Source organism: Oryctolagus cuniculus, chromosome 10, assembly GCF_964237555.1.
Source record: "Oryctolagus cuniculus chromosome 10, mOryCun1.1, whole genome shotgun sequence".
Classification (NCBI taxonomy): Eukaryota; Metazoa; Chordata; class Mammalia; order Lagomorpha; family Leporidae; genus Oryctolagus; species Oryctolagus cuniculus.
The window spans coordinates 95,030,375-95,055,186 of NC_091441.1; the positions used below are offsets into that span (position 1 = coordinate 95,030,375).

Genomic DNA, 24,812 nt, shown 5'->3' on the forward strand with positions numbered 1-24,812 from the left:
GAGGCAGAAGACCCAAGGGGAACTTCAGCTCCAGGCCAGAGAAATGCCACCAGGTGCGATGCTCTCAGGCCACCTAATGGAGGAAGGCCATCCCTGGGTCAAGGACAGGGGCCTACTACATCTCAGCCCTGGATGGCAGTGCTCTCCCGCTCCACCCCTCCCCATACCCGGAGCAGAAAGGGGCAAGTGAGGCGAGGACAGCGTCCATGAAAAGCCCCGTCGCAGCTGAGTGCAGCCCACCTTGGAGTACCTGGTTTTGATTCCCGGCTCCAGCTCCTAACTGCAGCTTCCTGCTAATGTGCACCCTGGGAGGCAGCAGTGATGGCTTCCTGCCACCCACATGGGAGACTTGGATTGAGTTCCCAGCTCCAGCCTTGTGCCTTACTCAGTTCTGAATGGAAGCTAGTTTCTCTCTCTCCTCGCTCTCGCTCTCCCCCCACCCCCCAGCTCTGTCTCGCAAATAAATTGATTTTAAAAAAAGAGCTTGCCTGGCTTAGCCACACTACCCTCTTGCCTCAATATTCTAAATATTTCAGTCTTTGCTTTGCCCAGCAAACACAGACAATGCATCAGCGGCAGCTGGGCGTCGTGTTTGGAAACAGGTCCGCTTATCACCTGATTATGAAAGTTGAGCACCACAGAGCATAATGGCCAGAGTACATCCTCACATCCCCCCTGGGCGAGACACAATGGTCAGTTCAGTGGTGTGATGCGGATTACATTAGCATGCCAAAACGCCCATGGTCTCAACATTTTTATTTGCATTCTTTGGGTCTTATCATTGAGGATTATGTAAAAATGACAGCTGCTTATAATTACTTGGGGGTTTGAGCTGCAATAATTAAAAACATCTGCCTTTATCTTACCGCTACCAGACTTAACCCTGCAAGGTTGGGTCTACTGAACTTCAAAGAGGGAAGCAAGAAATAAAAGAAAACTCCACACATTACTAACAAATTTCTAGTGATTCATTTAAATGTATAACCAGTTATTCCAACAGCCTTCAAACCTTTAATTATCTTTTAAATATATATAATTTGGGACTACTAATTAGATAGCAATTTAATGCTCTCATGGGGGATTCAGATGCAAGGTCTTTCTAATATGTAAACTCCAGAGGAATAATCATTGGCATGCAAATGACTGAATTCTTCAGTTGTTCAAGGGAGCATGGGCACTGGGGCAGTGGAGATCCTTGGGTATGCCACTGGCAGTCCCAGCTGCAGGCTTGTTGTCAGGGCCTCTCCAAACAGTGAGGTAAGGCTAGGTTACCTGCCCGTGCACAGCCATGCAAACGGGTTCCTCAGGCAAGCCCAAGACCACTTGAACAGCTCCTCAAGGCTCCTCCTGGAGGCAGATGGCTCTCATTCCTGCTTTCAGGGGGAGCAAACCACCCTGGAATTTACAATTATGAAAGCCTTCATGCCTGCTGCTCAGACCCTCTCCTTGCTGCTTTGCCTGCTTGTGCTGGGAAAGTTAACATTCTAATTAATAACTCCCCCACCCCAACAAGCTGCGACAGACTCAGGAAGTGAGGGTTTCATTCTGCCGTGAACTTCCACTTCCTGTGTATCTCCCCCCACCCCGGCCCCTTTTTTGAGAGGGTCCTTTAAATGATATAAAGATGTGCACCGCATGCTGGGAAGCAATGGATCAATCAGATGACACCAGGCAAAGAGAGAACCCCATCCTCCATCTCGGCCTCCCAGGCTGGCTGGGCTGGGATTCCTGTGCTGGGGCTGGTAGCTAGCAGCTGAGGCTCATTTCCCTCACGAGGGGAAGGAGGTGCAGACAAATCTATAGGAATTTTTAAGAGATCATTATTCAACACATTGCCTGTAATTACATTTTGATGAGCTTTTTATTGCTAATTCATCATCCAAGATGGGGCATTCTAGATATGACATTAATCTGACCAAACAAAGGTCAGAGTGTGTCCAGCGGAAAGAAGGGCTTTTTCATCAAATCCTTCGGCCAAACAAAGCAGCAGAGAGCCCTATCTCTAAACCGAAATGTCCTTAAAGTGCCTACTCGCAATTACTAACAGCAGAAAGCCAAGGCCAGGCTCTCTGGCCCTCCTCAATAGAAATGTAGGCCCTCCAAGCAGACGAGCATGGCAGACACAGAGTGTGCCTGATGCCACTGTCACTTTCAAAGTTTATGTGGGTGCACTCAAAACTGTACTTGAAGCCCTAGTCTAAACACAACCAACTGCACAGAGAAATGTCATCCCCCTGCGTCGTGGCTTCTGTTGTCTGAGTAGCAGACCCCAAGACCTGGATCAAGTGCAAGGTTTTCACTGAGAGGGGTTCCCAGGAGACACTCAGAGGAACAAGGCAAAGTGACTCAGAGGTGGGAAGGCACCAGCTCAGGGGGCATCTGCAAGCATGTGAGCACGGTGGCCACACCTGGAGCTAAATTCCACTGGAGAACTCTGGGCACCAGTGTGGAATACACACCTGCGAGCAGTCCCCCAAGAGGTTGCAGTGGTCACCTTGCTAATTCCTGGGCATAGCTGGCCTGGCCGCAGGCCACGGAAGAGTGGACTCCATTAGGAGAGAAAGTCTTTACCCGGGTGCTGGCAGCTCTGGGCCAGGCTGCAGGTGCAGGGATGGCCAGGGCAGGAGGGAGGAGAGCAAGGCATCCACAGCTCTGCCTTAACGAAGTGCAACCCCAAATACAAGTTTGACAAGGAAACCTCAAGTCACCTACCCTTCTTTGAACATCTGTCCTAAATGGATGAGCAAATTCCAGATCTTACTTTGAACCTCTCTATGCCCCAGGGCCTTTGCACACACTGTTCCATTAGCCTGGACTTGTCTCCTCAGTCCCAGCCCAGAACTTTCATTCTCATCCCTCAGGGTTCAGTTTATTCATTATTTATTATGATTTTTTTAAAGAAACATACCTTCTTCAGAAGATGGCAAACACCAAACCAAGGAGGGAAACTATCTGTCCCGTTGTATCTCTAGACCCCGAGCATCTAATGGAGTGCCCGGCACGCGGCTCCGTGTCTTCAGGTTCCCAGCAATAAAGTGCGGGGTCGGGGATGGCGAGAGAATTCTGCCACACTGTGGGGAGCGCACACTCAAGGCCAGGGCCAGGATTCTGGCGGGATGGGCACAGCCGGCTCTGGGAGCCGAGGGTGGGGTTGAGACGATGGAAGCCTTGCCAAGGAGGGTCCAATGTATCGGGAAAGTATATGGAGGTTCTGCCTGGCCCCTACAGTGGCAGACAGGTACACGGACCGGGGGAAAAGGATAAAGGAAGTGACATGGGTCCCTCATGCTCCCCGTCTCTCTCTCCTCCCTTCCTCCCTCCCTCCCCATTCTCTTTTCGTTCCTTTCCTCCTGTCCTGGCTGAGCAGCAACTTAAGAAAAGCCAGCATCTCGCCTTGGCGCAGGGCGGCAGCAGGGCGCATGAAGCAAGGCCAGGTTAATTACTAATAGTGGTGAAGGGGCCCAGCGGCCGGCCCGGGAAAAGGAAGAAGCAGGCCCCGGCGAGAGGTACAGGGATGAGGCCCAGGGTCTGCTCTGCACACCTCGCCCTCACCTGTGCCATGACAACGGAGGACCTGGGAGGCTGGAGGCAGGGGTGAGGGGGGAGAGGCCATCAGGAGGGGCCAACCTGCGTTTTGGAAACGGACCTGAGAACACAGCTTCAGGTTGAAAGCAAGCTTCGTTCAATGCGCTGCAGTGGATCTGGTGGAAGCCCATACGGTTCAGGGGCCTCCCTGTGTGTGTGCGGAAGGTACCTCGGGACTGACCCATTCCCAGCCCCAAGCACTGGGGACCACTGATGGCCCTTTCCCTGTTTTTACTTTTGAACTGTTCCATTGTGCCTGGACCCTGAGCGCTCCTGTGCAGGGTGCAAGAGAGCGCCGCACACACAGCCTGGCTCCCTGGTGCCAGCTGCTTGGGTGTCCCCCTTCTGGCTCCGGACACGCGGCCGGGTCTGCCAGCCAGAGGGAGCTAGCAAAGAAGCACACTCCACAAATGCCAGTGAAATTTCCGTGCGCACCTCATCTCTTGTCCAGGTGCCCGGGGCCCTGAGACTACCGGGCTGCGAGCCCCAGGTTTGCACAGCAGAGACAGAAATGCAGGCGCCCCCAACAGCCTGAGCCCGCAAGGGTGCGCTGTGTCCTCCTGCCTGTTACGCAGTCCCTGCAGCGTGCCGACCCCGGGGTGGCCCAAACGGTGCCCTCCATAATTCCAGCAAGAAGCAGTAAGCATGCCAGCTTGGCCTTCACTTTGGGCCAGATGTTGCTGCACCAAAAGCAGGCGCGCTACGCGGGAAGCACACGGGCCTGCTGATTTTTTTCCTCGAAAGAGGCACTCCTCTGAGCAGACACGCTTACAAAGCGTCCGTTAATGCTTTCTTTTTCTGCACTGAAAGCCATGAATTCAGAGCAGGCCTGATTCAGGATGGCCCAGCCTCTGCAGGGCGAAGGCGCGCTGGCCGGCTGGCAGGCGCCATCTGCGCAGGGACCCGCGCATGGTGGTGCCCGTGCGCCACCTACTGGGCGGTTCGTTTCAGTTCTCGGCAGCCCGAGAGCTGAGGACCAGAAGACTGAGCGGGGCGCCCAGTATCTGCAAAGGACCCACAGTTTGTCCATGAGGCTAGGACCCCACCCTTTGCACCCCGATAGGCGGCAACCAACAGATTGTATTCTCCTGACACCAGAAAGAGAAGTCCTGCCTGGCCCAGCCTGGGGCAGTGCTGCTGGGGAGAAGGTGGCGTCTGGGCCGATTGGGAAGAGTGGCTGTGAATGCCGGCTCCCTCCTCCACCTCCTCTAGGAAGCCCTCCTGCATCTCAGGGCACCTTTCCTGAGGAGAGCGAAGGCTTCCCCTGGGCGCCCACAGCTCTTCTTGGCCCCTCTTGGTGTCACAGGCAGAAGCATCCTCCCGCCTGCTCGCTCGTATGGCTTCGGTAGCCAGCACTGGGTCTGACACAAGCAGCATCTACTGAATGCCTGGGGCAGCCAGGAGTGCAGAGGGAGGGCCAGAAAGAAATACGTTCTTGGCCAACCACACGTGCCTCAGTTTCTGTGGCCAACACAGCAAGACTCCATGAATGTTGGGTGGAAGAATGTGTGGCACCTGCACTCCTATCTAGCATAGGAAATTGGTACCCAGACTTCGAATCAGCAGCAGTCTGTAAACAACACCAACACCGCTCACCCAGCAGTTTCTGACTACCCCCCTTAGATCACAGCAAAGCCTCAAGTATTGGCAGGGATGAGAGGAGTCGAGTTAAACACACAGACATCTGCCAGGATGGATGAGTGATCCAAGGACAGTAAAGCAGGAGACGGGTGGTGAGCGAGGTGGGCAGGGGAGCATAGCTCCTGTGGGCAGGAGCTCAGATGCTTCTCTGTGGTGAGACATGGGGGATGACAAACAGCCAGTCCCAAGTGTATCTGAGACAAGATTTCAGCTGGAGGGGAGCCAGTGCCAGGACGTGGAGCAGGGATGAGCTTGGAGCTTGCGGGGAAATGACACAGGGCCACCACCGTGGACAAGCATAATTATATGAAGATCTCATTTAGACTTGATGTCTCCTTTTTTTTGAAATTATACAGAGTTTCTTCATGTGACCCATTGCTTGAAATGGCATTTGGACTTGGATGAGGCTTCTGACAGTGCCTGTACCACATAAACTCCTATTTAAACCGGTGTGTGATATGTGCTGTCTAGTTAGATGTTCACACAGTTCCCTAGGAGAACACTAAAGTGTAAGACATTTACATTGATTAGCATGTCCACATCTTAAGCTATGTAATCAATCACCTTCTCCAAGGGCCCATCTGTAACTGCTGAGCAAGAACAAACAGGGTACATTAAAGTGAATGGCCCAGGCAGCCGCAAGCACGGAGCAGCAGAGTCCATGTTTAGGGTGGGGCAGAGGCAGTGTGTTCCAGAGAGATGGGGAGACACGTGGCTAGGTTCACAAGATGATGCACTTAGCTGCAGCATCTGGCCTGGCAAAGGGTTAACCTGAGTGCCCCACATCAGTGGAGCCCATTCAGATCACCTAGCAGTTTGGGCTCACCGGAGATGGCAAATGCTTTCTACCCGCTGGCTTCTGCGACAGTTTGGTTTAGGAAGTTGATATGGTGTGGGAATGACCTCATATGGCTAAAATAGCCAGAACTTTCCGGCTAAGCTAGGGAGTCCACCTGCCCTGGCCATTTACCCCACACCTCTGAAACTGAGACAACCTCCTCCTCCTACTCACAGAGGCTGGAGAGGCCAGAGCCTGGGAAGGGGGCAGTGGCCACATGGAGGAGGCCAAGTGACCATGGACTCTTAGCACAGACTTCTGGGGTGGCACAAGTGACAGGATGGCAGCAGGGGCAGCGGATCCTGTTCTACCTATTTAAGGGAAAAAGAGATCTTGTCTTGCATTTAGTCAAAATATCTATGCCGAACTATGCCGTGCTGCGGTGGCCACAGACGCAGGTGGCTTCTAGGGACCTGGAATGTATCTAGTCTGAATGGAGAGCCACAGATTTGAAATATCCATGTGAGACTGATGTGAAATATCACTTTAGAATGTTCTATATTGACTGTGTTGAAGCACTGATATTTTAGACATCTTGGGTTAAATAAAATACATTCCTAAACTTACTTTCACCCGTTTCTCTTTTACTGTTTCAGATGCGGCCACCAGAACATTTGAAAGTGCACGGGCAGCTCAGGTGTGTGACTGGCACTGTTTTCTCACTGGACTGGGCTAAGCCTGGGCAGATTCTAACCAGAACAATCTCATGAGTGCCCTGGCAGTCCCATGGGACATCTAGGTCACTCCCGCCCTCTGAACTCTGTGCCTGCCACTTGCTGAAGAACCAGCTGAGAGAATTTGGTACATCTGAACTGATCTGGGTTGGGATGCCTGGCTCTGGCACTTTCTAGCTGTGTGGTTAGGGGGACATGATGTTAGTACTGCAACATGGGGCTATTTGCCTTCCTCATGGAAGACTCCAGCTCTGCAGACTAACACTCACGGCTGTCTAGAAGTCGTCTTCTAGATATGTCTCCTGCCCAGGTTGTCCCATCTGCCATCCTTCCCTGAGTCTCTGGGTCTTTCCAAGGCACCTATATTGTAGGCCTGTGTTTCAAGTAGTTAGGGATGAAAAGGCTTAACACAAGGGAACCACTTAGAGCAGCGACTCAATCAGCGTCTGAAAGATATGGTAAGACCAACAACATCAGTAACCAAGCAACAAACTCTGCATCTTCCCTGGTGTCTACAGTTTCTTATGTACCAACCTGATCCATCCTAGTAGAGTTCGACCCTAGGGGACAGGCCGCCTCACTGTAACCTCTCCAGGCACCCTGCTCAGGGCTACAACACAGTGGGCATTTCATGAATGTTGAAGGAATGATGTGTTTCTCTCCTTCATCCTCCTCTGTCATCTACCATCACACTTGGGGGCCCACATGACTTGGCAACTTTCCATCCAGGACAGGAACCATCCAGCATCCTTCCTCATCTCTTGGACTTCCAGTCACAGAACAGATAGCTCTTGGCAGATTTCACCATGGGATCTGTGGGAGTGAGTCCCAGATTGCATTTGCTCAAGGCTCCTCTGTGGAACCTGCCAATGTTGAGGCTACTGGAATGGAACCTTCTTGGCATTCTCTTGGAGATGTGAGCAGGTGCACGTCCTAAGCTTCAGAGGAAGGGAATGAACTTAGCTGTCCCTACAGATCGTGCTAAAGGTCCTATCTCTTTCCAACCCCTGTTGGGCAAAGGAGGCATATTTAAGGGCTCCATGTTTTAAGAAGAGTCCAAAATGTCTCAAAAAAAAAAAAAAAAAAAAGGAAAAAATAAGCAGCAAGGAAATGCAATGTAGACAGTAACTATAGCTTGAAATTGTTCTAGCCTGGATGTTAGAGTGGTAAAGACCAAGGAGCAGTTTCGAGGGCTGTAATGACTAGTCACGAAGCATTTCTCTGGGTCTTCCTTTAATCTCACTTGCTGTTCCTTGTCTAGAGAACAGGGTGCCAGCCCCATCTGTGAACCAGCCCCTTGACCCCCCCCAAAAGACAGCTGGCTAGCTCAGCCCTGAGTCTATTGCAGGAACTGGGGCACACTGGGCACTTTCAAGTGATCACTGAATTGGCATCAGTTAATCTCTCAGGAAGTCACAAGTGGGTGGCCAAGATAGGGTGGTTGAGTGTACAGAGGGCCCACATATCACAGCAAAACACTATGTTAGCAGCTGTGCCAGTGAAACCAGAGTGAGTCTGCTGAGTAAGGCTCCTACTTCTGAGCTGTTTTTGGAGACACTTCTTGATTCACGCCCAAATCATACAGGATTAAAGAAAATACTGGATAAAATTGGGCCAGGCATTAACTTTGGGGGAAAGCTTTTATTGGACAAATTAGAAAAATATTGGTATTGTGCTTCAGAGAAACCCACTCCTTTCCTCTGGCTGCAGGGGCAGAAATAACCTCCATAGCAGATGAGGAGGGGATAGGAGTTATTTTCAGTGAGCCTGCTCCATCCTCCTCACGCTGGCCACAACCTCACGATCACACCCACCATGCTAATCTGACTGCGTCAGCCAGCACTAAGAGACATGTCCAGTTATAATAAGGATTCGATTATATGGCTGAGATTGGGAGGAAGTGAGTGGGGTTTGAATGAGGATTCCCTTCTTGAGTTAGGGAAGCTGTTTGCAGCTGGCTGCTTCTAGCTAGGATTGGGAGCTCTGGCCAAGGTGGATGGACATCCAGTGTAGACACCAGGTTTCTTGAGGAAGCTCCCAAGTGCCTTACACACAGAAGAGCTCAAAGTAAGTGAAAATGAAAACTGTGGTTTTGGAGGATCCCTTCATTCATTCATCTCTGAAGTTCCTACTACATGTGGAGTGGCCTGAGTTGAGAGAGATGAGAAAAAGCCAAGAAACACAGGAACAAAACAGATATGAACATGGACATGCCAGAGCAAGAAGCACCCATGTAGGGTGACTTATGACTATCATTCTGCAGTTACTGTGGCTTCGAATTCTATTCTTACTGCTATCTATGAAACAAATAACAAAAGTGTGTGTGTGTGTGTGTGTGTGTACACTGTCCCTTGGGATGTTCACTGTAAGTCTCTAAACCAACTAATCCTGCAGTGGTCTTTAGGTGCCCCCTAAGTACCTGCACCACTATGGTTCTCCCAACCTTCACAGCAGCTGAGCACAAATCAGTGGAACCATTAGAGCACAGACTAGATGTCGCCCTGAGATGTCCTGGGGTCTGCTTTGCTACACTGGGTTCTTTGCTTGCATTACCCCATTGACTCTGATACCACCCTATGATGTATCCACTACAGTTGTGGCAGGATTACAAGGTAAAAACAAATCCCACAGAGGCTATGTGACTAGTCCAGTTTCACAGAGCTAGAATGCAGCCGGACTGGGAGACTGGGAGTTAAGAACAACTTTGTGTGAGGCTATAGTTGACTTCCACCCACTTTGTTGCTGTTTTTTGCTTAGGAGGAAAGTGCAAAGTCAAGCATACATTTGTGCAGAGTCAGCATACATTTGTGGATCGTATTCACATGGCTTAATTCATGTAAGCCTCAATGATTGGTATCACCTGAACTCTTCTCTCCAAAGGCCTCAGAGTCAGACAGATAAAGGGGACAGATGAGCCACTGGCCTAGCTTGTTCCTTAGGATTATGTCACAGATCAACTGTTAAATGGCTTATCTGCTTTGGGTAAAAACAAGTGAGCGATGGGAATTTGCTTCGGCTATTTCACGTATGGGAATTTACCTGGCTATCACTTTTAATGAAAACATTCAGTACAGTGTTTCAATAGTTAATAAAACAAAAATGAACTGCTTGCACTGGTAGTTGGCTGGGTTGGGTGGTTTCCTCAGAACCTTTCAGCAGTTGTCCCGTGGGCCTGAGCTCGGGAAAGTGCATCAGGTGGACTACGTATCTGCATGCAGACCTTTTGCTACATGGCCACAAGGACACTGTGAGTAGACCATGTGGATGCAGCTGATCATGCCACTGTTGCAGAGACAGGGAAGCTACTTCGGGGACTTCTGACATCTGGTTCCATTTCCATTCCTTCTTTAAAAGTTGATACATAGGAAGTTAATTCATTCACTGGCAGAAGATTCAGGTTTGATTGTTTCATTGACTCTGTTCCATTCCAATGTGGAATAAATAAGCACAAGGAGCCCATCCCGAGCCATCCCAAACATACAACCTCTACCGCTCTCCCACGAACAACTCCAACTGGGCAGCTCAGAGATAGGCACTATACCAAGTTCTTTTAGACTTAAACACAACTTTAGACTTAAATATCCTTGAAAAGGCCATGGCTTTTTTAGTCAGACTTTTCCATAATTCTGAATTACATTTGGAATTAGCTAAGCAGTGTGTTCAGTGCTTTCCTGATAAAAAGGAGTTGAAATCAACTATTACCATAAGCCCCATCTGAAAGCATGCATATGGGATCCACATGATGTGTTCATGACTCCATTAATACCAGGGCGATTAGAGCAAAGTTGGATGATGATGGAGCTTTCACATGAACTGTTTCTAAACAATGATGCAAGCGAGAAGGGAGCTGGTCCCCACAACGCTTGGCCAACAAACATTTACATAGCAGGCAGCACAGCTAAATAAAAGGGAAAAGATGTGTGCTGTAGATGAGACATATGCAATTGTGTACATACACACATGTGTACACGTGCGTGTGTGTATGCATTTGTGTGCATCCGTGTGTGTCTGGGGATTACTAAAGACAACAACCTGCCCTTTGCTAACTTTGCAAAGCAGTGTTCACTATACTGTTCTTTACATTTCTATGTTCTTTACACTTCTTTCAGATTAGCTACACACATCCAAACCCAAAGGGATTTCCTTTGTCCAACTCACTGTAACTAGTCCAGGGATGGCCATGTGTAACTCGTAACTTGCCAGGGGCAGCGGACAGACTGTTAGCGGATCAGGGCTCTACCCCATGAGCCTGGCTGCCACCTCAGAATCCTCTGCCACACAAGTGCTCCACAGCCTCCACCCACGGATCAGGGTTGATGAGACTCAGGCAGTCCTGGATTGATGCTAACCCTTCCCATCTTCCCATTCCAGACAGAGTAAAGATGGCACCATGCGACCAGAAAAAAAAAAAAAAAAGTTTACAGACCTGGTCACCAAGCAATGCTACTGCTGTGACTGGGGTGGGAAACGTAGAAAAATGTCAACTGTTTCAGTTCAGCAGGAAAAAAAAAGGTGTTGAATGGTCTCTCCATGCCACAGGCTGTACTGAGATTAACCAAAGGAATTTGGCGGGCAAATTCCATTATAACAAATGTCCAGGGATCTTTGGTCTCCTTGGTTGTATCATATGTGGCTTACAGTAAGTGGGTCTAGTGCTGCAGTGTGAGAGTCCATGCATTGCCTAGAAGTACCCATTACTACAGTTTTAAGCTGTCTGGAGTTAAACAAAAATCTCCTGTATATTGGCAAATAGGAAATAAGTAAATTCATGTGGCTACATACAGCTTTATGTATAGAAGCATGAGAGTAAATGTATTTATTCAACATTATTTACATATGATGTGTCAAAATACTAGTTATAAACCATTAACACACACTACGATGGATGGAGCTTTTAAAGGAAAAATGGCTGTGCCGTGTCACCATTGTAGTACCGCAGGAAAATCTCCTAAAATCATTAAAGGGGTAATGCAGACGAAAGTGTTTCTCTTACCAGTGGCCTGAGTTCTGGGTGCGTCAGGATATATCCATTATTTGTGATTGCAAAGGCATAACCGTGAATCCCTAACTGTAAGAGGAAGCGAGAAAGAAACCTTCATTAGCTTGCTCCCTGGTGGATTCACAAAGCATAAAGCAGCCCAACATTTAGTAATTTACAGCTTAAACTTGGCATTCATAACCCTTATCAGCACAATATTTCATTAAAATGAATGCAATGCACTGATCCTTGACATTTGGTGGAAATGAAGACCTGTCACAGGATAAGCTCAGCAAATAGCACAATTTAAAATGTCACATCCCCACACTGGCATCCAAGGGCTTGATTTTGATTTATTTAAAAGAAAAACAATTATTTTTTTTTAAACAAGAATGTGGCTAATGTTTCTGGAAAGGTCCTATGATCAAAAGAGCATAATTGTATCAATGGCTGCACTTTCTCTATCCGTGATAAGGAAAGAAGGGTCCTCACGCTGTTCACTTCTGGGTTTCTATAAATCCACACCCACTGGGGCCATCTCAGGCATGCAGTTTCCTAGGCTGTCGTTTCCCATCATTCTTCAAGGATAAAAGTGTCCCCCTCTGCCCCCATAGGAGCCTGCCAACCCCCTTCAGATCCTTCTATCTTTACATTGTGTGACTGCCAACCTTTTTCCTGCCTGCTCCCATCGACACAAAGCCTGAGTAATTTTCTATGCAGAGCCTCACTTAATTTATGTTTTCAGACTAAATGGGACTATGGGAAATAGTTTGCGAGCAATGAAATGTTTTATTAGCTTTAAAAAGTATGTAATCAAATTTAACACTGCACTTATTTAAATAATAATCCCGGCTTTTTGACAATATTTCTATTACACAGTTGACTGCACCCATTGGCTACAATAAATTTACCTACAAATCATTCATGTATTAAAATGGCCTGCAGCATAAAACCCACACTGATCTCTCTCTCTTTCTCTCCCTCTCTCTCTTAAGAAAGAAAATATAAACCACTTTTGCCATAGCAGTGCAAAGGGGAAGAAAACAAATTCGCCATTTTTGTTCCCAAGGAGTTATCTCACAGTTCTGAGCCTCACTGTTGCTTTTCTTTAAATTCTCTGCCACTCATATTCTTGAATATGATACCATTAAATGATCCAGACAACAGAGTTTTTACAAACCAGGAATGACCCCGTCTGCTTGTTAGCTTAACGTCAAGGTGATGTGAAATTAGCTTCAGAGAATTTAACACCAGCAATTAAAAGTTTCCCTTGCATTACATAAAGCAAATATGCATGCGGCAGTGAAGGGCAGCTGAGGCTTTCTTCTGGAGTTACCTTACACAGCAAGTCTTAATAAGATTCCACTTGACTCCAATGATAAAAGTATATTTCATTATGCTGTGAAAGATAAACCAGAGATTCCCTTCCCTTTGAGATGTATATCGCCTCTTTCATCTTGTCTCTTGGAAAAATGTCAGACACAGTCAACACTGCATTAATTACCATTATTAGGTCCCAGTTTAATGGGGACTGGAGGGGTCAACAAGGACTTGGAGAGTTTGACTTTTTCCAGGAAAGGCAAGAGTGGCACCTGACTGGCCATTCAAACTCAAAATTAGACCAAACAAGTGATGTTTTACAATCAGCGAGTGCCTTTGAATGTATGACTTCGGTTCTTCCCATTTTATGGGTAGTAAGTGAACACTCAAAAGAAGGTTGGTGTGTGGTGCAAACTGCTGAAATCTTTACTTAATATACACTAAACTGATCTTCTGTATATAAAGAGAACTGAAAATGAAAAAAAAAAAAAAAAAAAAGAAAGAAGGTTGGGACCTCTGTTAAGGAGCTGTCCCTTCCTAGTATGGCGCTTATCAAAAGGACAGCAAGCGATTATTTGTGCGATCGGTTATAAGTAATCAAAGCATCAGGCAAGGCCTTGATTATTTGAAGCCTGCCTCCCTCCCCATTTAACCCAGGTGCCCCCTGCGGTTAAATACATGGACCAGTGGTTGCTGTGGAGAAAAAGGATCAAAGAAAACATGGGCGTGGGTCCTCTGCATCCCTCCCTGGAATGTGGAGGAGGAGCTGGCCTCCCACCCCAACGGGCTCCACTCACTGAGCTGCCCCCTCCATGTCCAGCTGCCCAGCTGGACCCTGCGTCTGTCCTCCCTCCACCTCCCAGGATGCCACCAAACCCCTTTCTCTGTGGCTGCCAGTGGCCTCCTCTTGCTAAACCCTACAGGGTTTTCCTTCTTGAATCTTCCTGGTATGAGGAGCCAAATGCTTTCTCCTCTTTGCTCCTCTCTTTGCTCAGCATCCAGGCCCCGAGCTCCGGGGTTTCCTCCTGTCCACAGAATCCTCAACCTCCACAAATTCCTGTACATTCACTTTTCCCAAGTCTGTGTCCCCATGGTCCCCGACTGTCTTTCTCAGCTCAGCAACCACATTCAGACCTCTGCTTCTGCCTCGGTATCTCCCCTCAGCAACTTGCCATCCACGTGTCTATACAGGTGTTGTCTATCACTTCCTGGAACTCCCTGGGGTCCCTCAGGCTTGCCCAGAGCAGAAGCTCCTCCCTCTCGTCCTCACCCTTTCTCCTGGCACCCAGATGCCTGCATTAGAAACCGCAGCATTGTCATTAGGCTCTCTTCTCTCATTCATTCCCAACCCTTGGATCCAAGCAATCATCACATCCTGCTAACTTTTCCTCCAGACATTCCTCCCATTCAATCCTCCTTCACCACTCTACCACCAGCACATTAATTCAACAGGGTTCCTAACACTCTCCTTGCCTCAAAGCTTAGCCCCACAAAGTCATCCCCCAGGCTGGTTGAAGTCTTAGATAGTTGCACCCTCAGGGTTCCCCTGGATAAACCCTACTGTGAAAGAATCCATGGGCCTGTCTACCAGGTATCCCTGGGGTCTGGCTCCTCCCTGGCACCCAGCTCTGTCCCCTACCCTCATTACCTTTCTGCCACAATTCCCGTGGAGTTATTCTCACTACCCCCAGGCCTTTACCCACATGGTTCCAGCTACCTAGAGCATCTCTTCTTCCCTCTCCCCTAGCTAATGACCATCCATGCTATATGCTCAGTCTCAAAGGATCTCCTTTGAAACATCTCTCCCGACCCTCTCCTTTCCATGGCAGGTTTCCAGCAACGTGAGCGTATTTCCATCATCGCCTTCACCCCCAATGCCCCATACCGCTATACACACTGCCTCTCATCCATCCCTAGTTAGCCCCCTTTCCCTGCTCTGACTTCTAGGAAGCACTCAATGCAGTTACCTTGTCCATCAGAATGAGCTCTTTGGTAAGGAACGAACCATCTCACCTTTGACATCTATAGTCCCCAGCACACTGCCTGCATGGGGCAGGTGCTCATTTAAGATCTGTGTGCACATCAGGGTTATCATTTAACTCAACTATTACCTAGTTCATCTTGAAAATTCTACATAAATATTAAAGGTGGGCCAAAAAGGAGCAGCTGGTTTGCTCCAGCAGACACACAAGCCAGACCTTCTCAAGCCTGTAGCTGAGAAAGCCTTCTGACATTCAGAAATCTCTCGGCTCGAATCCTTCTCAGGAGAACATTCTGAGACAGTCACATCAGAAAGTTTTGTTGGTGGCATACAGATAGAACCTAATGGAGATGTAAGAACAGAAACTCGGAGCAAATCTCAGACACACGTTCTGTGGATGGATCTCATATGACAATGGCCAACATTTGTTTTTGGCCACAAATCCGTCTACTGATGAAATCCCTGACTCTTGTTTCATCCGTAACAGAGCCAGTCTTCCTGTCCATCCCAATGTGCAGTCTTGTGGAGTAATAGAGAACAGATTGGACACAGGCCTTCCAGCAGGCAAGCCTGCCAAAGGGCCCTGGGCCTGCAGCTAACTCCCCTGGAGGCCGGGAGCCCGCGTGGGCCAACAGCCTGGGCACATGAGGCACTTCCCTTCCAAGTGGAGAGCCTCCAGGCTAATGAAGCGAACCCAATTATAACATGGCTCGTTATGTTAGCAGAGGCCATGGTGTCTGGAAATTATTGCTGGGGTGTCTGGAATTCTTAATAAAAACTACAGGAAGTCTGAGTGCTTGTGGGAAAAATCTATGAAACTGAAGGAGAAAGAATTCTATCTTCTGGGCAAACCCCAAGAGCAAAGGGCTGACTCATCTTTCCAAGGTGCTAATGAGGAGGGCGAGGTGGGAGCTGAACTCTGCGCCCTGGAGCTCATCTCTCCCAGGTGACAGGCCCACTTGGCCATGGTTCTCCCTGGCCATGGCTCATGGTGGGAAGCTGAGAAAGGACATCCTGGGCTGATGTAAGTCCTCACTGTAACTCAGGTTCCCAGCCCAGCCCCTGGGAAGCATTGACCTCAAGCACCTGCATTTCAAGTCCTGCTGATTGATTTTTGTCTCCGATCTCCCTCTGTTTTCTTACAATGCTTTGTTTCATTAATCTTTTACGACTTGAGTGGTGTGGAGAAGGTTATTTCCAGTATCCTGAACTAAAAATGGGGCCAAACGGTACCCCTCTTCCTGGGAGGACGGTAAGGCTGTGATGGGAATGATGCCAGTGAAGTACTTTGGACCTCAGGCACCACACGGTAAGATGTTCTGTAAGTGTCTGAGCCTAGTTTAATTATGACTGTGATTCTATTTAAATATTACTAGTATCACCGTCATTGCTCTTGTTGTTCCTAGTGGTACTGGAGATACAGAGGTTAAAAGTCACGGGAATCCTGCTTGCAAGTGGCTTCTCGGGCCAAACATTCAAAAAGTCCATGGAAATGCATATCATGAAAACGCTGTGCATGGATTTCAAAAATGTACTGAAATAAACTTAACGTTTAATGCCATTTTCCATGAGTTTTTTGAAGCACCTTCCTAGTGGTATCTACCTGTTATTAAGGGAGATGAGGCAATAAAGAACGTATCTCACTGCCGAGTGGAAGAAGCTTTAAGAAACTGATCTACAGGGCAGTTGCTACTGATTCCATATTATATTCATTCTTTTTTAAAAAAATATTTTTATTGTTTACTTGAAAGTCAGAGACAGAGAGATGGAGATCTTCCACCTGCTGGTTCAGTTCCAAAATGGCTGCAACAGCCAGGGCTAGGCCAGGCGGAAGCCAGGAGCCAGGAACTCAAACCAGGTCTCAACACGGATGACAGGGGCGAAATACTTCAGCTTTCACCTGCTGCCTTCCCGGGGTCCATCTTTTTTCCAGAAAGCTGGAAGCAGAAGTGAAGTCCGAACTGACACCTACCACTCTGATGGCAGATGTGGGCATGGTGACTTAACCACTGCACCAAATTCCCACCCTCATTATGTCCATTCTTTCTTGACTTACTGGGAACATATCAAGCAGTGCCCTCTGTCTGGATTTTGACATCTACTCATATGGATTAAGAAGCTTAGCAATGGTTTAGAAGCATTTTATCCAGGTGGAATACCATGTCTTGAACAGTGAGTAACCAGTTCTAGGCACCTACATGTGGGAACATCAACACAAGTGAAGTCCACTGTCTTCAGAGTCGCAAAGCCTTTGCTCAGCCCACCCCACCCCTGATCTGCAGTTTCTAGGCAGCTACCACACTTGATGATACGGATCTGCATCAACTCAGCGTCCTACTGTGCCTCTGGAAACCCAACTCCAGTTGTTAGAGTCTTGGTGATGGAGGTGTGTGTCACCACTCAACAGAAGGGGAATCTCAGGACTTGTCCACACCCATCTTGTCAGCCACGGAGCTGAGAACCTTCAGAGGCCAGCTCTCCCCACTGCCTTCCACTACCTGAGCCCAGGGAGGGGCTCTACAACTACAGTGAATCAGGTGTCAGCCAATCAGGGGAGGTGGTGCCTAGAAAGGGGCTCCTGGTCACTCTCCCAAGAGAGGTGGAAGGAGCTGCTGTCCATCCAGAATGACACACACCTGTTGAGTGGTGACACACACCTCCATCACCCCTTTGCAGCCAGTGGAGCCCTCTACCCCGTGGGCCAACAGGACCTGGAGCAGGGCTGCACTCTGAGCCCTGCCTCCCACGTGCCCACATGGGTCACACATTCAAAGGACTCTTGGGCAGTTCAAGAGCCTGGGTTGGGTCTTGATTGGGTTTTGTAAGGAGCCCGTGCAAGGGAAGAAGAGCAAGTTTTCTGCATGGGATCCAAGGATTCTCTGTGTCATCTTTTAAAAGGTCAACAGATCACATTAGTCCCCTGTATCAGAAAAATACAACCTGGGTTTGACATGGATTCCTTAAACTGCAGTTAGAGAATCCAGGAATCAAGAAAAACGGCAAGTCAATGAAAGCACAAAATAAACAACGAACCTGTTCAGAAACCGCAGCTGGTACCAAGACAAGGTCATGGGAAGAAAAGGGAAGTGGACTCTGAAGCCTGACTTTCATGAAAGCGAGGCTTCTGATAGTGCCATCACTCTGATCTCATTCACGAGGCCATGCATTACCTTGTATTTGGGGATGGTCTTCAGAAGTTCTTTCACTGGGACATCTGTGCCAACCACACCCAGAAGGATGCCCTTGGATCTCTGTTGAAAGCAAACATTGAATGATAACAACGGTGCTTAGTCTCATGAGAAGCCACTTGCCACAACTGTGCATCACATGCCTTCCCCAAGGGGACAGAGGACCAACCCAGGTCTCCAAGGACTCTCTTCCATCCCCAGATATCACTAGACAGAGATGGTGGCTGTGCGGCTGCAACCCCAACCCTCTCTCATGCCATAATGCTCCACTCATTTCCCTTTTGTCTCTCCTGCAAATTAAAGCTTGTTGTAAGGAAGCAGGAGAGTTCCAATAGCTAAGGGCTCTCACCACGCGCCGATTTCTCTTATGAAGGCTTTTTATAGGAGAGGCAGCATGGTAACTGCTTTCTCAATTTACACTGCCATCTGGTGCCCAGGAGGAAGAGATGAAATGGCCAGAGGGAGACGTAATCATCCTGATGTTTTTAGCAGTGAGTTGGAACAAAAGACCAAGGTGACGGAATGAGCTCCCAGGGTCCCAGTTCCCAAGGCAGGTGAACAGTGGGATTTACTGGAACTTTACAATGTCTGAAAGGAACAAATTGACTGCCATCTCTCGCTTCCTTGTTGGATGAACAGTGTCTGCACAAAATTGTATCTATTCAGAACTTCCGACTGTAGAGCTATTTGGGAAGAGGGTTTTTGCAGATGTCACAGGTAAGAATCTGGAGATGAAATCCTCCTCAGCTGAGGGTGAGCCCTAAACCTGATGCCTGGCCTTGTCCTAGGAGGAAAGGAGGGCACGGAGAAATACCAGAGAGAAAGTCGCATGCAAACAGAGGCAGAGACGCGCGAGACGCCACTGTGAGCCAAGCAGTGCCGGGACACTCAGGAGCTGGAAGGACCAGGAAGGCCCCTCCCTAGAACCTTTGGAGGGAGTGTGGGCCTGTCAACATGCTGATTTCAGACTCCCAGCCTCCAGCGGAGAAAGGACATAAATGTCTCTTTTCTACGCCATCCAGTTTATAGGCCTTTGTTACCCCAACCCTGGGAAACTGCTACAAAGCTGAGAACTGTAGATGAAAGAGAGGCCATCTCACCCTCCTGGGCTTTTCCTTCCTATTGCCATGTGATGTCTTGGCAAGGTGCTACAGGAGCTGCAAACTCTAAAACGATGCCTCCTTGAATCCTTGCTTCTCATCTTTGATTTGGTGATGCTAGCAGCAGTACGAAGCAATAAGGAAAATGTACACACTCTCTAAACTTAGTAGGGAAAGGCCGTCGGAATGCGACCGAGAGGCCATTGGGAAAAGCAGCCCTCCTGGCCTGAAGCCGGAAGCGCAGCCTCAGTACTCACAGTCTCATTCTGCTTGCTGAACACGGGCATGGCCACCGTGGTCATGAGGACGAGGCCCTGGTCATCTGCAAGCTGCACAGATAGAGAAAAGCCAGTTACGGACAGTGGGCTAGATGCTGAAGTGCTGGCGGCCACCTCCCTTCCCCATCACATCCTTCCTCATCTGGGTTCATAAGGCCTTGTGTGGATCTTACTGATTTGCTGTACCACCACAGACTGTTGTTTATGTTCAATGTGTGCCATAATAGCGCCTCTCCTCACTCTAAACATTAAGGGTCAGAGAGCATGAGCACTGGCGGTGTTGTGAGTTGCCCTTGCTAGAATCAATGGGATCTGGAAGCATCTGTTCTCCCCAAGGTGGGTGAGTCAAGGCCCCTTCTTTCACCTCTACAGATTGCTGAATGATAGCTGCAGAAGGAAAACCAACAGAGCACACAAATAACTTGACTACAGGAGCTGGAAAATCATACTAAGAAGCACGTCATTTCGTCTAGAAGAGCAACCCTTGAACTACAGCACTGGACAGATTTCAGAAACCTTCCGAATCCTGTTTGGACACATTAAGACCTGCAAGTGTATTTGCTTTGCACAACCCACTGGGAACCAGGCAGGAACTCCTGCTATGCCACAGTGTGGAAGCAGAGTGCTGAAATACAGTGGGCTTTGGCTCAGGACAAATTGCAAGCAATGCTTTGCTTTGACTCCTTCTTAACAGCATTAGCGATGATTCCATGTCCTCATATGAACAGCAACTGCTCCTCAGCATTGTTGCCAGAAGACACAGCAGGGCACCTGGCTCATGGCGCCGCTCAAAGGATGCTCATGTCCTCTCCCTGCCTTCAGCATCACACGGTTACAGATAACAGAGTCCAAAGTGAGACTGAGGCTCGTGGCATGGCTGAGAGGTGTCTAAATTGACCCAGAAATTCCACAGGAGAGTGATTCACAGTTTGTTCAAGACCCAAATGAAGCAATGGTGAACTGAAATCCACCATCTTTAGTCTAAAGTTTTCTGAGGTGTAGATGCTTTGCCAGAGCTTTAGATCCATAGAATAATCAGGGGCTGCTCCCTCAATCTTACAAAAAGGCATAACAAAAAGCAGATTCCAAAACATGTTAGAGGCCACATAGTATACGTGGTCTCTTGAGTCAAAAGTCATTCAACTCAGTGCATCTTTCACTTTGTTCTTCCAATTGATTTTTGGAGCTAAGGTACAACATAGCTTGCAATGTGATACATGGGGCAGCAGCACCTACAAGCACAGAAGTGTTTACTAGAAGTGCATAATCCCAGGCCCAATTCCAGACTGTCTGTGTGTAAATCATTATTTTAATAAATAGTATGCATTTTAAAAATTAAGAAGCATTGTTATGGGGCAATCCTTTTCACTATATCTCCATCAGTAATCGCAACAGGTAGAGGATGGCAGGTGCTGGAACAAAGTTCCCAATACAGACTGGGGGAGGGAGGCTCTGCTGTGGTTAGTTTTCCATCTGTATCAAGAAGGGCCTATGTTCCTCCGCAGCCATCAGAATGAGGTAGAGTTCAGTTAGTCCCTCAAAAACCAGAACTCATAGTGTCATTGGTTAACTTTATGAGTCAAATTGCCCTACTTGTTGGCTCAATTGCCAGTCTAGATATTGCTGGGGAGATGCTTTTTGATATGATTAATACACAAACCAGTAGACTCCAAGTAAATCAGATTACCTTCCAAAATGTGAGTGAGTCTCATCCAATCAACTGAAGACCTAAAGAAAAAAGACAGGTCCCCCAAGGAACAGCAAATTCTGTCTCCAGATTGCCTTCAAACTCAAGACTGCAACACTAACTTTTTCTGGAATTTCCAGTCTCTCTCTCTCTCTCTCTCTCTCACACACACACACACACACCACACACTTGCAAAAAATTCATGAAAAAAGGAATTAAAAGACTAAGTGTATTTTCCACAAATTTTATGGAATTAAAAATAAGTTTAGTGCAAAAAATCTTTTGAAATCCAAGTCTAGTTTCTTTGTAACATACGTCTTCCAGGAGCTTTTGGGTGATCCCTGGTATTCTCTTTTTCACTACAGACCCTCTTACTGGTTCCACTTCTCTGGATAACCCTGACTAATATACATGATAATCACACAACTTATTACTTGGTACAGCCTAGTTTGGGTCTTGGAATAAATCAACAGGTTTACTTAATTAACATTAATAATCAAAGAACGTTAACTATGAGAATATGCTGCCAACCAGTTATTGTCACCAGGAGCCAAGCCAACCAGTGTACACAGTTTATAACAGTTTATAGAAATGTGATGGCAATGTCTTGCTAAAAATACCCAAGCGTACCATGGCCACCATCGGAGGCAGGCAAGGCCATTTTCAAAGTCAGAACCGACCCACAGCAAACAGCTCTCTTAGAAGTCTTCCCATATTTTGGCTTTTTGATGAATCCTTAATGCTGCAAAGAAAACTGATTGGAGCTGATCCCTAACCCCGACTGCTTCCACTTTGCAACTCAAATCAAAATTTCAAGCAATGCCAACCTGTATCACGGATGAAATCAAAACATACCATTGGCAATAATGAGGAATGAAGCTTTTTTCCTGCAACCAGTAAAAATCAGTTATAAATCACTAGTAATTATCCTGGCACAAATACAAAATCCTGGAAAACTAACTTCCAAATATTAAGCCAGAATATAGTATCAACTTCACTCAGGGGCTAATTCCAAATGTAATTACTGCATCATTACTTTAAAAAAAAAAATCCCCATAACATAGCATTTGTACCAAAGCCACTCATTTGTAACTGGCCCCAGGTAAACAAAGGAAATGCAGTGAGTTCAGTCCGGCTACAGCTCACGTGTGGGGCTATGATTTCATAGATTCCTCTCCTAAGGGTACTTCTGGCCCATGTTTGAACTGGCTCAGCCCTAACTCGAACCTGTAGGTCTCCCCGTGTATCCCAAGTCTTCTGTACGGCCACAAGGGCTGGCAGGAACCCAGAAACCTCACTTGCACAGCACTCAGACCCTGCCTGCACCCATCGGCTCCATCACTCCCAGTCTCCATACGTCTGGACTCTGGCTCTGAAACATTTCACGGTGAAAGAACACCAATTTGAAAGTTCATTTGCACTGTGAGCTCTTTATGATCGAAAGGCATTCTGTACTCCTGCCATAAGAAATAGCAGTCCCAGGGCAACAGTTTGTATCCCAGACCACCGAACAGAAGTTATGCAGCCAACCATGCCAGAATCCCCGTCCTCCCACACACGAGGGGGTCCGTGCTTTGGTGTGGCCCCCCAACCTGTAGCTGTTGTTGAAGTAAGAGCTCTGTTTGTGATTCATACACATGGCTTCCAAGAAAAATGCAGACATAGAGTCAACATTGATTCTCCGAATGGTATGAGCAGGAGGCGGGGGTCACCGCGCTCCACGTGGGCAAAAGCCCATGAACTCCAGTCCAAGCGGGAATCTTAAAATGAACTCGCCTGGACTTTGAACAGGCCTCCACCACACTTGCTTGTGGAGCTCTGTCGCGTACGAAGTGTATATTATTCCATATCCCTCATTTCCTATGCTACATAACGGGGACCGTTCTGGTATCAAAGGAAATGATGAATAATAATATTGAACATCTGGTTTGTAAAACACAAACTTGCTCAACAGACTGACTGCTTCCTGTCCGCTTCCCAAGTTAATCAGACATGTGGGCTCCTATGAATATGCATTCAGCCCAGGCAGGCCTGCCAGGCCTCCGACTCCTAGCTCAGGGTTGGCTTCCCAGCAGCGGCACCCGTCGGCAACGTGGCAAGCCCCAGGGTGTGGCTGCAGAGAGCGCAGCCGCAGATCCGTGCTCGGCCCACTTTGCTGCCATCCCAGTCGTTATTATTCACTGATAAACATGGCTTGTGCGTCAGCCAGGTGCCAAGTTCCATGTGCCAGGCAGACAACCAGGAATGGGAATAAGACAACCAGGCCTTGTCCCCAAGGAACGGGGACACAGGAAAGCTAATGAGGTGAGGGTGGAGGAGAAGGAGCTGGGAGGGTGTGGCACCCACTTCCTGGGCAGGCAGGCTGTCTTCAGGTCTAGCTTGAACTCAGCCGTACTGTTGCTATTTCACACTATCTGTCCAGGTTTCTATAAGAGATACAGAAGGCTCCCATAAAGTCAGTTTAATAGAACCAGAAGAAGTTCCGTTTTGTTTGCTTTACACTTCAGGATATTTATAAATGGGACAAGGTAGGGGTAATCTTTTTTTAAAAAATCCCTTTTGCCTTTATTTTCCTTCTTCTGAAACTATCACCTCCTTCCTTTAGGGAAATCCTCTTCAGTCCCTCCACCTCTAAGATGTGCACGGAAGTTTAATTTCTCCCTTCCCGAGTGTATGGCTGCGTATCCACAAACCCCTGGCTGAGCCCACCGGAGCACTTCATGTGCTCACGCACACACGCACGCACACCACCAAGACACAGGACTGGCTTAGGAGGAATTGGACCCACGCTTCTAGCTAGGCTACCTGGAAATTTTTCTTTTTTCTTTATGCAGCTAATGGCAAAGACTCTCTTTTGGGAATGTGGTTCTAAGAATGTTAGCCTGACATCCATGTCTCTTTACCAGAGAGGCAACTTGGACCAAAGACATAAAACCAATGCACAAAGAGAAAGAGGGGTGTGTCTGTGTGTGTATGTGTATATATGTATGTATACGTGTATGTGTGTCTCTGTATGTATTTGTGTGTTGTCTGTGTGTATATGTGTCTGTGCGTATGTGTGTCTATATGTGTGCATTTATGTGTATGTGTGTCTCTGCATCCTTGTGTCTGTGTATGTGTGTGTCTGTGTATGTCTGTATATGTGTGCATGTATATGTAGATGTGTGCCTGTGTATACGTGTATGTGTGTCTGTGTGTCTCTTTGTGTCTGTGTATGTATACCTGTATGTGTGTCTCTGTGTGTCTATATGTGTTTCTATGTATGTATATATTTGTGTGTTGTCTGTGTATGTGTCTGTGTATGTGTACGTGTCTTTGTTTCTGTGTGTGTATGTCTATGTATATATATGTGTGTGTATATGAGTGCATGTATATGTGGATGTGATGTGTGTCTCTGTGTGTATGTGTCTGTGTATGTCTGTGTATATGTGTCTTTGTATCTCTGTATGTGTGTGTATGTATGTATATGTGTATGTGTGTCTCTGTGTGTCTGTATATGTGTGTATATCTATATATTGTGTGTTGTCTGTATATGTGTGTGT

At 47.7% G+C, this 24,812-nt stretch overlaps 1 protein-coding gene across 4 annotated transcripts in view; it reads right to left on the reverse strand.

The window, feature by feature from the left end:
* The window catches only part of CACNA2D3 (calcium voltage-gated channel auxiliary subunit alpha2delta 3), an 879,489-nt gene that overhangs the window by 203,156 nt on the left and 651,521 nt on the right, over nt 1–24,812 (reverse strand). For 3 of the 4 annotated variants that reach the window (XM_051851530.2, XM_051851529.2, XM_051851528.2), the window contains 3 exons: nt 19,563–19,634; nt 18,188–18,268; nt 11,732–11,806 (listed from right to left, as the gene is read on the reverse strand). The exons of the other annotated variant lie outside the window; for it this stretch is intronic. In XM_051851530.2, the coding sequence (XP_051707490.1) occupies nt 11,732–11,806; nt 18,188–18,268; nt 19,563–19,634 (228 nt within the window). The remainder of the gene's footprint in view (nt 1–11,731; nt 11,807–18,187; nt 18,269–19,562; nt 19,635–24,812) is intronic. 4 annotated transcript variants of the gene reach the window in all.